Raw genomic sequence first — 15,272 nt, forward strand, 5'->3', positions numbered from 1 at the left:
GTCTGTTTCATTCACAGACTTTTTCTATAATACAAGGAATATTAAGAAAGCATAACAAGTAATTAGGTGATTTTCTTAAAGTTTGTTTCCATGACGTTAAAGAAATTATAGACACTTCAAAATTTTTTATTGCTATGTTTAGCAATAATTTTAAGTTTTCTTATAGGTATATAGTAATAATAGGAATATCCTTATCGTTATTATAAATGTAAATGTTTATTTATTACCTTAGTCTCTTAATCGCTCAACCAATTGTCATGAAAGAGGACTTATAGTATTTGAGATGACGAATATGACAAATGCTACTTTTTTACCGATTAATCAATATATTACGGTCAAGCGGACGTAGTACAAATATACATACATATTTGTAATAGAATAAATTTTATTATTATTATAAAATTAGTGATGAGCCCGATAATCCTACAATCTTGTGCCTTTGTATTAATTATGAGTCCTTTTTTTATTGATGACAACAGAATGTGATATCCGCTAAGTTAGAATGGGATTTTTAGTAATATGCACTAGCAAACCCATTGCTCTTAGAAAGTATTGTATTTAATTCTTGACTAAGTAAGGCGACCTATTTTCGTCCTCACCTATCATCCCTCACTGGTGGCCTGTCAGCGCATAGCGTATATCGCATATAACTATTCCGTTATCATACATAAAAAAATGGTAATTGTGTGCAATGGTGAATGAATAGGTGAGTATGAAAGCAGTTCATTTGGCCCATCGTAGCGAATTTAATAAGAATTATCCACAATGCTTTCCAGAGAGAATCACGTGGACATTGATTTAATACGGTATGTTGCTAGCAATGGGAGCGTTATAATGAAGAAGCGACCATGTTATAAAAAAAAAGAAGCAGAATCATTGTTTTAATGACATATTTAATGTATAGACAACCAAAATTATTTATTTAAAATGTAGAGTATATATTCATAATTACGAGTAGAATTATTTATTTTTTGATATTTCATGAATCTTTGTACAATATTTGTGGTGCTACCAGATTTTTCATAGTTATGGTAAGTGGTTTGATCATTATAATTTGTACCAGATATACACAGTGCACTTCATTGATACTTATTAGGCGTTAGATATTATGGGTAATTAAGTAGGACTGCATCTAAATTTTTTAATCAGATAAACTATGCTAAGTTGTTATTATTAGCTTCTGATTATTGAGTTAATTTAGCTTATCTTTAATATTGTTTATACTGGGGGGGTATATAAGTATCAATTATATTTAATTAATGAACATTTTCTGCCGTTACGCCTGAGTACCGCTTTTACTTTCCTTTTGTAGTAAAGTTCCTGTTTATAATGAGTAAAAGAATGGCTAATCGTGACTGCACCTCTATCCTCAGGGTACGACCTACCTGAAATACAAGAAAACCTACCTTCGACCATGCGCGCACGCCGATAAGGCATGAATTGATTTTTGCTGAAATTTACACAACCAACTAATATATTAAAACCGGTCGTCCGTGAGTGAAATGTGGGACTGAATGGTCCTCAATGCGCACGCAAACTCATCTGTAATTATGCTTTTCACACACACGTAGCTAAACATGAAGACCAATACACGGTGGAATCGGCAACAGATATGTGTCTCGCTTTTTGCCGTACATTTTATCGGAGAAATTCACTTGGAAAATGGTTCTCGATCATTTTCAAGTTCAGTTACGTAAGTACGCGTGTGGAGAATTAGTGCGGAATAGCGGATGTTTGGTGGTGCTCGACGGCGAAGTGGCACACAGTTATAAGCTCTCACCCGCTCCACTGCCCGTCAGTTGCCGCTAGAACACCCTTGTACACGTTGATTTAGTTTTTTTTTTGTGAAGTGTGTGTAAATCGTAACATAACACAATCATGTGCAGCTCATTCCGGATAGCCGTCGTGTCAGTTATCTGTGTGGTCATCGCCTCCGGTCATGTACACGGACCTAGAAGATCTCGTGTTACGAACACAGAGGATTATGCACAGAATGAAGTAGACAGCGGAAGATCCGATGAGGGCTCTTGGTGGCCTACGGCCGAATTTAGCGTTTTACAAAAAGTTTATGACGATTGCAGTGAGAAGAAACAGTTTACGATGTGCCTTAAAGGCAAGGCTTTAACAGCATTGACAAGAGCAGTCGAAATGGTGAATACAGTGTTTATATCTGTTTGTGAAGGTTATTTTAGTGTTACGATCAGTGAATGATAAAATTTTCTTGTGTTGTACAGGAGAGCGTGCAGCTCGCGGATGGGTTAACGTTGGTGAAACAAGCTGATGTGCCCTCTGCGATATCAGAGCCTCGTTTCTTTTCTGGTATGTCAACAGAAGAAAAGCTCGATACTATGCTGCGTACTAAATTCGAGCAGTTAATGAATAGTCACACTATTTCAATGGATTTGACCTCTGAAGGTAGAGGCAGAGGTATGTGCGGCGTTTTATGTTAGATTTTTTCAGTTTTATCTTGGAATAGAGTAATAGTTTTTTTTTATATCTCTATTTCTATGTAGGTAAGAAGGTGATGCCCTATTTGTTGCTTGGAATCTTCACCACTCTGAGCATAGTAGGGGGTATGGCTCTGAAGACTTTGGCTGCAATTGCTGGCAAGGCCCTTATCGCCAGCAAGGTGGCTTTGACGATTGCTGGAATAATCGCTCTCAAAAAGCTATTTAGTCATGACGGTAGCCAAGGCGAAACAACGTTCCAAGTACACGCAGATGGACACCATAGGTAAGTGTGGTTTAATTAAATCTAAAAGTGAAGTTATTAGTTAGGTAATATTAGACCTTGCAGAATATTTCCTAGAAAGGTTCTGACCTTTTTGAAGTAATTCCTGTGGCTTGTTAAGATTTATAGAAATAATATTTACTTAATTTGTTTTATTGTTAATTTGAAATATTTTAATTCTAGTCTTTAATTCGAAGGCGAAATCTGTATGTGGTGAGGCAAGCGAAGCCCGGCGCAATGGATCCTTACCGATTTTATTCGGAGCAGACGACCGCGAGCGCGTAACCTTGGCGCTTCGAGTCGCCTAGACACGGCGCGGGCTCCTCCTGCAATCATCAGAATCTGGTGATGACATTGGATGACTCCGCCGCGCCGGCATCCTACACACAAAATAACCTCAAACCAAAGTACCGTTCATATTGTGGACATCCTTCTTAGACGAATCGGTCGTCCGTTCTCAATTTTAAATCTATGTCAGTAAATTATTTAATGTAATTTATTTAATTATGACTACGGTTGTATGTAATATATAATTTATTAAGTGATGTAAGATGTAATAAAAAATGTTACACTGAATATAGTTTCATTTCCATAGTATTTTATTTTAATTAGTGTCAATAGAATAATAACCATTAACATGAAAGACAAGTTATATCTAATTCAGAATGACAAGAAAACTGACGACCCACCTTATAGAGAAAGAAGTAACCGTATTTAAATTAATTTAGATACATCATCATCATCATGATCATATCAATCATTATCTATCCTCTCCCATAGACATCCATAAGGGATGCTTTTTGCAATGCATTTGAGGTCGTGAATCCATCTAGTGGGGGTTGTCCATTGCGTTTTCCCGTACGTGGTCCCCACTCAAAAACCTTTCTTCCCCATCGGTTGTCGGTACTTCGTGCTATGTGACGTCCACGCCACTTCAGCTCGCTTATCTTTCGGGCTATGTCAGTCACTTTGGTTCTTTTGCGGATATCCTCATTTTGGATTCTGTTACGAAAGAAAAACTCCGAAAACTCCGAGCATAGCCTTCTCTATAACTTGCATAAGTATTTTTTACTTTAATTATCCACCTACAGTTATGAATTTCTTATCAGCGGATACCTAGTATGTTTATATTACTCACTTAGTATACTCACTCATGTGTTAAAATTGTATACCGTAGTCTTACGTATGCATAATTTCAGTCATATTACGTTTATAATAAAAAAAGAAGTATATGAATATTTTTGACGACAAAACGCTTTAGCTTATATTATAATTTATTGATAGCGCGTTATTGATTCTGCTAAATAGATAGTATTGAATTATCTAATTACAATATTAGACCGCTTTCTTTATACGCTCTGTTGGAGAGGACCATAAAATGTGTTGAGATTTTCCGTTAATGTAGGTGCAACGGGTTCGAACGTGGAAAGTAGAAAGTTTTGATCAATTCACTGCACATACACGCATGCAGTTGGAACACGTATGCACTTGGATTATGATTTTTTGTTTCAATATTTGATACATAATGCATTTTACTTATTTACTGTAGAGATATTAAGACATTTTTAATATCGGGGGTGTTCATAAAGGTTTCATGTAACCGAGTTAGATTGAATTTTCCACGGTAGCGGAGAAATAGTGGTGGAACGTTTGTTCGGCAGCGGAAGGTCAGCTCGTTGATTAGCCGTCCACCAGTAAAGGGCGACCACAGCGCGCGTTTGTGAGCCCGGATGCTGTTTATAATGCAGATATGTGTTTGCCCAATCGCTGCACGCTACGCTTGCTATATGGCATCGTTAATGCGGCTACTGTCTCTTTGCATACGCAAATATAGGGCGGGCGGCTCGGCGCTGATTAAGCGGTGCGCTGGCGGTCACGTTGGCTACATTTCTGCTCTAGGAATACTGACACTTGATTAGTCTTTCTATTTCCACGTTCATTGATTGGTAGTCTTTTAGTTTTGCTATCTTGAAAGTTATATTACATTGCATTATCATATAGTACACAGGTAGATATTTATTGTAAATATGTAAGACATTTACCAGAGGGAGACTTTGTACAAAAGTAATTTGCTTGGGCACGCATTCATGTTTCTACCATGAAGCAGTTGTGTTTGCATGGCTGTGTTTCGGTTTAAAGGGTGGGATATGCCAGTTAATTTACAGAGTACAGAGGAATAACACCTGAGCCCTCCGGAATGGGCGAAACAGTATACTCTGTTATGTCCATGGTGCTGCTCATGTCTATAGATGACGGTTACCATTTTCCATTAGGTGGGCCGTCAGCTTAATTGTCGTTCCAAGTATTTTGAGATAAGGTGTAGATCACTTTAGTATGGTAATAAAAATGATTCAAAGAAGGTTTTTTCTTTAATATTAATGTAAAAAATAAGAGGCGACAAAGGGAACTTAATAATCGAGGGATGGGCAGCAGCTTCCATTTTAAAATATCACCTAAGTGTAACTGCGGTTGTCACCCCTTTTGCCAAGCGTAGCAACTACTGGTAAAACCCCTTTAAGGGGGACGGGTATGTTCAGTAGTCATCAGGTAATGGCTGATATAATAATAAAATTAAAAATGGAAATAATTGGGTTGAATCCAGTTCTGGCAGTATTAAAAACATGTTTAGGAGTGCCATAGCTATGATTACATGATCATTGACAAATGAGGAGCGTACCTATGTAAGTTACAGATAAAAGTACTACTGTCTTATTTTTATTTAGAAAAATAATCACACGTAGCATAGTGGAATTATAACACTATATTGATATTATTTATTTAAAACATACCTGTCTCCCAAAAGACAACTATATTCACTGATAATTGGATATATACTTATATATATTATAGATGAATGTTTAGAGGATTCCCACGAGACAAAGTGACTGTCCATAAAGTGCATTAGCTAAGCCGTACCTACCTAATATTACATACAAACCAAAATAGGTGTCGTGTCCACACCTATCTCGAATCTTCAATAGTTTATGGCTGTCTGCGTCTCGAATTAGATTAGTTTACGAGTTTCCTCAAATTATTAATTTATTACGCATATTAAATAGATTTTCTTCGTCTAATACGTAGCTAGTGAGTTGTTCATGCTTATCGTAATAGGTGCTCCGTATTAGTTGGTAGTTATTCACCATAACGTTAGAAATATATAATGAAGACATAGACAATTTAGTATTTAATCAGTGGATGTAATATTAACCTTTGAGCTTGAACACTTATTTTGTCGAAATAATATGTGTATTAAGGATATATTATATAAACATGGGTACTTTAAAAATTTATTTTGCTGGATTTGTGTTTTGTGTGTGATTTGATTCAAGGTGTTTTTACAACAGAATGTTTTTGTAAAGGAAACACGAGTGTTGGATATGAGTTGGCCGTCACGCCAGTCGTACCTATAGCAAAGTTACTTCACGGGCGAATGGTCAAAGTATCCGACATAAACCTATTTTGCTCTCTCTTATATTGGATGTGGGTGCTTCCGCTCCCTTCTTCGCCCGCGCGTTACCGTCCACTGTCCCTCAGTACAGGGTTGTTCATTCCTGAAAAATGAAAATAAAACAGTACATATTTCTGATTCGTTGCTTTTTCGTGTATATTATGTTTGCAATTAATATAGGGATATAGAAAATTACTTCTGTGTTGATTACATAAAGGTCCTATATAAATTTTGACAGATTTGAAGTTTGAAGTGCTCATTGCAGAAATATTAATGAAAGTTGTTTAACTATTTCTTATATGATTATCCAAAATAGTTAATAGATAATGGTTATTTTTGATAGTATCATCACGAAAGAAGCGAAGAGATGTCTACCTCTGCTGTTTTTTTGTAATTTTTTCTTTTTTCTTGAATATTGGCTGTACTCGTATTCAAGTCGGACTTTTGGAAAACTTCGTAGAATCTTATCGTCACGTCTTTGACAAAACCTTAAGATAAAAGTCTATAGTTGGTGTTACTGGTGGTTTCATCACTAGCAATATACTCTTGTTAGGTTGATCTCCATGTGATTAACCCTGGAAATAATCATGGACAATTTCTAGTTGATTTCAATTAAAATTGATTCGATTTTATCCTCACTTTTCGTTTCTCACTGGTATTTTGTCAGTGTAAAATAATAGTGCAAGCCGGGTTACTTTTATATATTCTTGAATATATAATGGTAACTCACATATTAGCAGAAAGTATATAATTGATAAAATATAGAATGTTTTCATGGATATAGGTACTAGGGATATGTAGTTATTTATTTTTATTTATGTATTATTTATGATATATTTGTAAACTGTTGTGTACAACCCTAACAACGGGTGGGGTTCTGTGAGGAAGTTTTGCCGGGAATTATGTTGGTACGTGCCAAAGCCATTATTGCTGCGAGAAAAGTTCATCAATTTCATTTGTATCTTCGAACATGCTGCCGGGCCGCAAGCAAAAGCTCATGTTGTAAAGGATTTTTTGTTTTGTACGATATTAGGTGTATAATTTAATAAAGAATAAAGAAAGAATAATTTATAATTTAAAAATAGCGACTTCAATCGTTACTGATTTCATATGGAAGCAATAAAATACAAATACGAGTATAGTAAACACTATTAATTGAAAAAATATCTTGTTTGCAAAATATTTTAGTCAATTATGTATAAACTGTTGCTACGGAAATATGATAATAAATATAAAAAAAAAAAAATAGGTTATTAAATACTTATACGTATATAATGATACAATATAACAAGTACAAGTCTCTCTGGTTTTATTAAAGGTGAGGTTGTTATGAAAGATATATTTGGAATGGAGAAGGGTTAGGGCTCATCTAGGTTTTCTCCATTTATGTCGCGAGAAAGGACTAGGATAACACAAATACTCTATACAAAAAGGAGGTAATCGGACTTTTTATCCCTTCTTTGCATGATTTTTTTATTGGTGAAATAATTGATGTTCAAAATTAAAGGAAAAATGCTTAAAACATAAATTTGACAGCTATGGTTTTTTTTCTGCAATTGACATTAAAAGGTATCCAGACACGATCAACTTAAAGTGAAATTGTTCTTTTATATAATATAATTTTTGGGCATTCAATGTTATGATAGAAATTTCTACCATTATGCAAAGAAGGGCAAAAGATTCACAATAAAAAAGTATAATGATACTTTCTTTAATTTACTATATTTAGTTTAGTAAAATGATGTGTGAGTAAAAACATTACAGTTTTGTATTTTTACTAGATTTTTTTTACAAGAAGAAGATGCAATATCATTCTTACAATATTTAATATTTTGTAATACAATATTCAGGCGCATCAACTAGTCGGTCACGATCGACTCTGAGTAATGTCTCATCACTAATATTGTAACAATATCGTATTTCAAGACTGAAATTAGTCTCCGTTCATTTATCTAGTTTATTGTAAAATTAATTAATAAAAATATTGGAATCAGATATAAATTCAGATATTTCATGAAATACCTAATATTTTAATTTCGCTGTGACATGTGTGTCACGTGTGTGTATGTGTAAATATTGCGTAAAGTACTCGCTTCTTTTTTAACTTAATTAATATACCTTGTCCTTAAAAATAAGACAGTTTTTTTTTGCATTTAACTAATGACAAAAAAATGAGTTTGTTATAGCTGTACTATTTACGCTCCGTAAACTATACTTACGTGGATAATATTTTTCTACACACAATGCCGACGTGCACGTATATACTTTTTTCTGAGCAAAATGTTAGCTTTGATTTAAGTGTAGGTAATGTAGTGAAAGTAACTAATATCAATCGCACGCGCTTGTTTGTAATGGAATTATTGAATCTAAAGTGAATTTTAAATTGAATCGTATGTATTTGTAATTCCGATTTCTATTTTTTATTGAAACTTCTTTTAAGAACTTAGGAATTTTAATTTTAATTATAGTATGCTTCATACAGCAATGTCTTTAAATTCTCGTTTAAATAATTACTATGATCTTATTTTAACGACCCAAAGGAGTTTCATTCCTCGTAAGAAAAGTATAATATTAAGCCTAATATTACCATGCTGACCAACTGGCCAGGTGGATTGGTATATAGTTTTATTTCTAGTTTACTTTATTTTGCACTAGTGTATTCCGTTTTATTCCTTTGGTCTTTTCTTTTTGCAACTTAGAATGGCAAACAAGCTGACGGCCCATCTGATGGAAAGTGGTAACCGTCGCCTATAGATATGAACAGTACCATAGACATAACAGAGTATACTGTTGCATCCATGATGACTCCCATTAGTTGTCATTTCTAAAGACTTCGGTGTTATTCCTCTGTACCCTGTAAATTCACAGCCACAATTATTTATTTTAAGATTTATTAATAATCTCCTCTTACGACTTTTTGTGGATGAAAAGACGTGGATATTTTTACTCCAGCAATATAAAGGTACTGGGATACTTAGGTATATACATTTCGGGGGGAAAGGGATTGTTAGTAATGGAGACTGAGAATCCCATTGCTAGCAATATACCCAACCAGGTCGACCTCCTCGCGGTTCCCCCTGAAAACTATCATGGTAAACTCCTGATGAATTTCTCATGATGGGATAACTGACCTGTTTTTATTCTCATCTATCACCCTTCACTGGTGCTCCGCCAGCGTATCCCATTAGCGCAGGCGGAGTTACCATTACCATACCATTTTCACCTATAAAAAAAATACATTTCATTAGATGCATCTGAGTGTATTATGTCATAATGTAGTACAGGTTGGCTTGTATTACACGATGCGCGTGCGCCAATTACCTACGCAACCAGTGCAGTGGGACAGGGGCTCGGCCACGGTTGAAATGCAGTGAACCAGTTTTGCGTATTCATATTCGAGGAACTTATTTTTATGAATTGTTTATAAACAAGTAATACAAATACTAGTATTTTTGTTAATATTTTCGGAAATAGTCGAAAATTACAGGGCATAAAAATAGATTTTAGAATGTCCATTTTAGTAAAATTGTGAGCTGTTTTCGAAATTTTTAGCGACCGTTTTGCATCCACTGGCAAATAAAATATATTTTTTAAATTATATAATTGCAATTGAATGGGTAAACAATATCTAAAACTATTCCAAATTTAAAATTAATAGCATTAGAGCTACTAATCCTTTACATCGATGCCTGTTTAACGTTTTAGTACGAAATCCAAAAAAATATAAAAAATATGTTACATTTAATACGGAAATTATGGAAATATTTAAAAAGTAAAGTTATAAAACAAAAAAAAAAAAACTATCGACAAAAATAAGCGAGAACTTATATATTTCATGCCAATCCAATATTCCAATAGGTATGCTAAATCTCGCTACTCTATGAGTTAAAAAAGTTCTGAGATTTTATATGACAAGTTATTATGACCGGGACTCTATGTAGGTACTATAATACAAATAAATTAGCCAAAGTTAGTCCAATATTATATATATGTAATTAAAGTATCATTAATTACATATATATAATATAATTTTATAGTATATTTTCCAGTATAATTTTTTAATATGATTATATATTTTTTTATGAATATAGTATAATTTTTTAATTGGAATTAGCTATTATTTTAGATTTTTATTTCTAGATGATAGCCATTAATAAAATTCTAGTAAGTACATATATATGAATTTAGATACATGGTTGCATTTAACATTTGTGTGACTGCATTCTATTAATCATTATAATTCTTTGGCAGATCATGAATGCAGTAGTCATAGCGTAGCGTGATAAATTATTTCTATTACATACCTATGAAAGTTTGCTTTCGATTGCGGTAAAAGTACATTAGATAAATAACAAAATAACATGTAATAAAATAGATGACTTGTGTTATTACATTAAAGTACTTTACTAAAAATATAATTAGAATATAAATATGTTACAACTACTATGAATTACAAATCGCCTCGATATGTTTCAGGTATCTGTGGATTCTTAATTTTATTTATTTATTCTTTTAATTGGTAGGACGCAATGTACTCGTAGTAGGTAGTTCTCATTTAAAAAAAATTCGTATTTACAGTTTTTGGTATCTTTGATTATTACGTTTTTAGAAATTTGATTTGAGCTTCTATCCTAAGAGATTCCAATCATATCTATCAAGTGAGTAAAAGTTTCAACTACTTGTTTATCAAGCGTATCTTTGTTGATTATCTATTACTGAATTAAATTTGCTTCCTTAATAAAGGGGAAAAGTAGCGGAATATATGAGCGAATGGTGTTAATGGACGTTCATATTTTTAATAGAGCATGCCAGCAACCTGATACTACTCAATCAGAACCATTCCGTTAGTCATTGACACGGATATTTTCTATTTTTAGCTATTAGCGACATGCTATGTGTATTATGGATGGTTACTTGGCAAATCCTAATACATATCAGAATATTGTATCGTATTGTTACAGAACTGCAATTAGCTGTGGCTATAGGGCGGTCAAGTGGTTACCGGCAGCCGCGAGTGCACCCAAACGGGCCAGACCTCCCAGGGAGACCAACTAGTAGACTCTGATTGATGTCTGTTCCTACGTTGTAACTCTTCACTCTACGTAATAGAGTTGTTTCTTGTCTAACTTCGTAACGTTTGTAATCGGGCACAACTCAGTCCCCCTGGCCGCCAGCTCGGGCATCATTATGTGTCATTAGTTTTGCGACACTGACCAAATGACTGGTCTGCGATATCGAATGACTCATTCTGTCCGTGATTAGCCTCTCTGGTTTTCTCGATGTACAGTAACGTATGAAATTGGCTTAATTTCATGGCAAGTACATAGTTTGTTTTATCATCAGAAACATTTATTAAGAGATACATTGTCATTCATGAAATACGACATCGTCGCTACTATACTTTTATATTTAATGAAAGTAAGTTAAATAAGTAATACAAGGAAACTAAAAGAATATCCAAATCTATTTAGATAGGAATGATATTTTAATCGCTTTATTTTCTGTCTATTTTAATAAACTGAAGAAAGAATGGAAAGAATGGAATTTATTAGTATTAAATATGAAGATAATAAATAAATATTGAGTAGGTACTTAAGAGCCATTTGGTTCTTGTATGGGTTTGTAGTTTAAACAATAATATTTTATTTGTACTTATTTTTTTTATTTATATTGTAAGTATAATGTATACTTATTACTAATGTACTCGTAGTCACCTACCAATCACTACTATGTACAAATTTAGCTGGATCGGCTTAAACAAAGTTACGTCGCGTTGTGTACTCAGCAAACGTTCGGCCGCTCTAATTATACGATAAATTTCACTTAGCGAGATCAACGAGATGTTATTGGAAATTTGCCATTACTTATCGTCTATGTAGAGATACGTTTGGTATTGCGGGGTGAAGACCCTCCCAAGTGATGCTTTTCGGGAAATTACAGTACTGATAGATACAACTAAAGAAATTACATTAACTTCCAACACGTCCACTTTTTTACTATAAAGATTACTATATCTTTGGTAAATAAACTATTATTATATTCATAACGTATATTATTGCTTCCTTATACTACTCCTAACTTGTCAAATTATATTTACTTTTATTCCACTAGTATATTTTAGTGGGTAATATTAATGCCGCTTTTTATTGAATTTTATTATTTATTACACAATTTATTATATTTAATAATAGAATACATATATGTATTTAATTTTTGATGATAATTGTAAATATTAGATATTTCTTTTTTATTAACAAGCAAAATGTTATTGTCGATTGATCTTTTTCTGTAAGTTAATATTGTGGTTTATTGAGATAAGGGACAGTCCTTTGTGTATGGGTTTGATTATAAGAATAGAATGCACAGGATCACATTGTGTATGGTTGAAACGATGGAGAGTTTAGACTTCCGCTAATAGAAGTTCTTATTCATAGAATCTAAGAAATAAAGGTATGTACTACTTTTAAGCATCATCTCAGTAATATCTGAAAGACAATCTGTTATGTGTATATGTTACTTCATTTTTACAAATTTAAATTTACTCTTATTGTGTTGATCGGAGTTCAGTCTCTTGTGTATTGTATCTATAATAATATGGAAAAATATATATTTTTGAATCGCTTACAACCAAAAACAAAGGAGATTTTAATAAAGAAGTAACCAATTACACGCACGGCTAACGAGAGCGAGCGCCGCTGAGTGGCGCTCGGCAAGCTGCGGCTGCGAGTTACGTAGATTGTAGATAAAGCCTTTACGGCGAGTAATGCAAAGCGTACATCTGAAGGAAAACGCTTCATTCCCGCCGGAATATAATCGTCCGGTCGTAATTTATATTGTCTGCTGCAGAGGCGAGTCCCGCTGCACATTCATTTATTTTATGTGCCATTTACAATTGTCGGTCGATGGTCAAGGGAGCGGGTGAGGGCGGAGGGATGGAGGCCACGCGGGGCGGGGAGGGCTCCGAACGAAGTTGCCTTCGCATTATAAAACCGTGCGGTCATCTGCGAACTCCGTAATGGTATTTGTAATAGGGCCGCATGAATTGTGATGACCGACCGGCGCCGAACACATGGGCCTGATGGTTTATTTATAAGATTAATTTGACCGCATCCGACGCTAGGATGCTTTCAGTAGACCGGATGTTTCATATATAAAGGTGTATTGACACGTGAGATTGGATCGATATGGGGTCTCGTATTGTAAAAGTTCTAGAAATCACTATAGGTCTTTTTCAATTAAACTTAATAAAAAATAAAGTTTTGTTAAAAATTATCATAGAAACATTCTTCAAAGAAAATTAGTAACAAATCGAAGCATTTGACAAATTAGTAAGTAGTACAAATAAAAAGATTCTTATTTGCATTACTATTGAACATCAGTAGACTGTCATATGGTCAGGTTTTGTTTACGTTTGTTTACGTTTTCGTTAAATTTTGTTGAAACATACTATAGTTACAATATATAGTTATAATAAAAAAAACCTTGATCTTTATGCTGATAAAGATCAAGGTTTTTTTTAAAGAAAATTGATTTTATTTGTGCATGACAAAACGTATAAGGGATCGATCGAGTTACTATGAAAGGTAAACAAAATCTTGTACATTTCGACTGTAGGAGTACTTCAAGAAGTCTTAAACTAGCTTGTTCGGTTTTATGAATGCTATTATTGTGTTTCGGTTTGGTTTACTCATTATGATTACTTGTATATATTATAATAATTAACCATATATTATATAGACAAGGATAATATTATAAGGTTAACATTGTCGTCTTCTACAATTACAATTTCTGATTTGTGATTTGTGATTCCAACAAGTACTGTTACTGATATGTACGGGTATTTTGATGGAAACCGCAGCGACACCTAGCTATATCAAAAATCATGAGCTACACGTATTATATGAATTTAATATCTACATATTACTTACATTATATTATATAAGTGTATATATGTGACACCTACTGGTATACTATTAACATAATTATATTATGTCTATAATAAAAAAATAATATGATAAATGATGATTTTATATGTGTAATTATTATTGTGCACTTCTCATGCGAAACTGTTTTGTGGCCTTATAATGTTTTTTTCTATCCTATTCTATATAATACTCGATATAATGTTGGATCAAATCGCAGTGTTAATTTGTATATTATGTTACCTTTAATATACTACCTATTACCGTTACATTTTTTATGTTTTAAAACATAAGTAAATAAATTTAACGGTATAGATTATAGAATAGGTACAATATAGAATAAAGTAATGCAAGTCATACACTAGCATCTGTAGTAAAGTAAGTTGTCTACTGTAGTAATTTTCGTACTATAGGTACTTAAGTATAGAAAAAGATGTTAGGGATGTAAAGTATCTTATCAGATACTTTACATCTTTTACTTTTAGGTAGATAATTTTAAAATAAATCATGTTTATATTTGCAATAAATATTTTTACCTACCGGTGCAAATACAAAATTGTTAATAATTTCAGTTAATGCATGAAATACGAAATGAACTGCGCTTCGATGTTGGCAGCACGCGGCGGCCAAGAGGCTGAGTGGCTCTATATTCTTTTGTTTTTAATTATAACGCCAGCGATCGTGGGGTGACGGCCCCCTGCCAAGTTTCTGGTGGAGGTGCTTTCTTGTTAAGTCGGCCGGGTGCTCGCCTCCTACGTGCTTCGGCCATTCATTTCGTGGAAACTTATAACCTGACCCGCGTACTTATGAGCGTCGCCAATAAATATAGCGATGACCGGAGGCGCGCTACGGTCCTTTTCGGACGTGGCAGTCGTCCGACAGCAGGAGAGGGATGGAAGGCTCGTGGCGAGGCATTGTTAGCTAAATATCTAGGTGGTCAGTTGGGCGGACGGGGCTGGGGCGGCTAGAAGACGGGCGGGGCGGCGGACGTGCGGGCCCGGCGCGGCGCCGGCCGATGTATTGAGCGCGTATTGCAGACGCGGTCACGCGCTGCAATATTGCGTTCGCTGTGCGATATTGCCCCTCGGTAACTCAATTTGATAAATTGTGCAAAGTTTCACAAGTCGAGCATTGCCATGAATTCTATTGACGTGATGCTGAATATAATGAAA

At 34.1% G+C, this 15,272-nt stretch overlaps 1 protein-coding gene and 1 long non-coding RNA gene across 3 annotated transcripts; one reads left to right on the forward strand and one right to left on the reverse strand.

The window, feature by feature from the left end:
* The first annotated feature begins 1,395 nt into the window (after positions 1-1,395).
* On the forward strand, positions 1,396-3,289 carry LOC113517100 (uncharacterized). 2 transcript variants are annotated; one of them, XM_052899591.1, is made up of 4 exons: positions 1,396-2,151; positions 2,235-2,427; positions 2,514-2,733; positions 2,914-3,289. In XM_052899591.1, the coding sequence occupies exons 1-4, from the start codon at positions 1,879-1,881 to the stop codon at positions 2,918-2,920; spliced, it is 693 nt and encodes a 230-aa protein (XP_052755551.1). In that variant the 5' UTR covers positions 1,396-1,878; the 3' UTR covers positions 2,921-3,289. The 2 variants fall into 2 exon arrangements, with proteins under 2 accessions (XP_052755551.1, XP_031763665.1); XM_031907805.2 differs by having other exon boundaries at positions 2,928-3,289.
* LOC116412763 (uncharacterized) lies at positions 2,980-6,744 on the reverse strand. The gene is made up of 3 exons (XR_004223885.2): positions 6,554-6,744; positions 6,135-6,281; positions 2,980-3,056 (listed from the first exon to the last, which is right to left on the reverse strand). It is a non-coding gene; the product is annotated as an uncharacterized LOC116412763 (long non-coding RNA).
* Between the last annotated feature and the right edge of the window lie 8,528 nt (positions 6,745-15,272).

Source organism: Galleria mellonella, unplaced genomic scaffold, assembly GCF_026898425.1.
Source record: "Galleria mellonella isolate WM207_F2 unplaced genomic scaffold, CSIRO_AGI_GalMel_v1 utg588, whole genome shotgun sequence".
NCBI classification, from domain to species: Eukaryota; Metazoa; Arthropoda; class Insecta; order Lepidoptera; family Pyralidae; genus Galleria; species Galleria mellonella.

What these genes read in the sequence shown, in the direction of transcription:
- LOC113517100 (XM_031907805.2), top strand. Translation starts at nt 1,879, where the DNA reads ATGTGCAGCTCATTCCGGATAGCCGTCGTGTCAGTTATCTGTGTGGTC. An exon ending in TGACAAGAGCAGTCGAAATG is followed by an intron (nt 2,152 to 2,234) that starts GTGAATACAGTG and finishes TGTGTTGTACAG; the next exon opens with GAGAGCGTGCAGCTCGCGGA. An exon ending in CTCTGAAGGTAGAGGCAGAG is followed by an intron (nt 2,428 to 2,513) that starts GTATGTGCGGCG and finishes ATTTCTATGTAG; the next exon opens with GTAAGAAGGTGATGCCCTAT.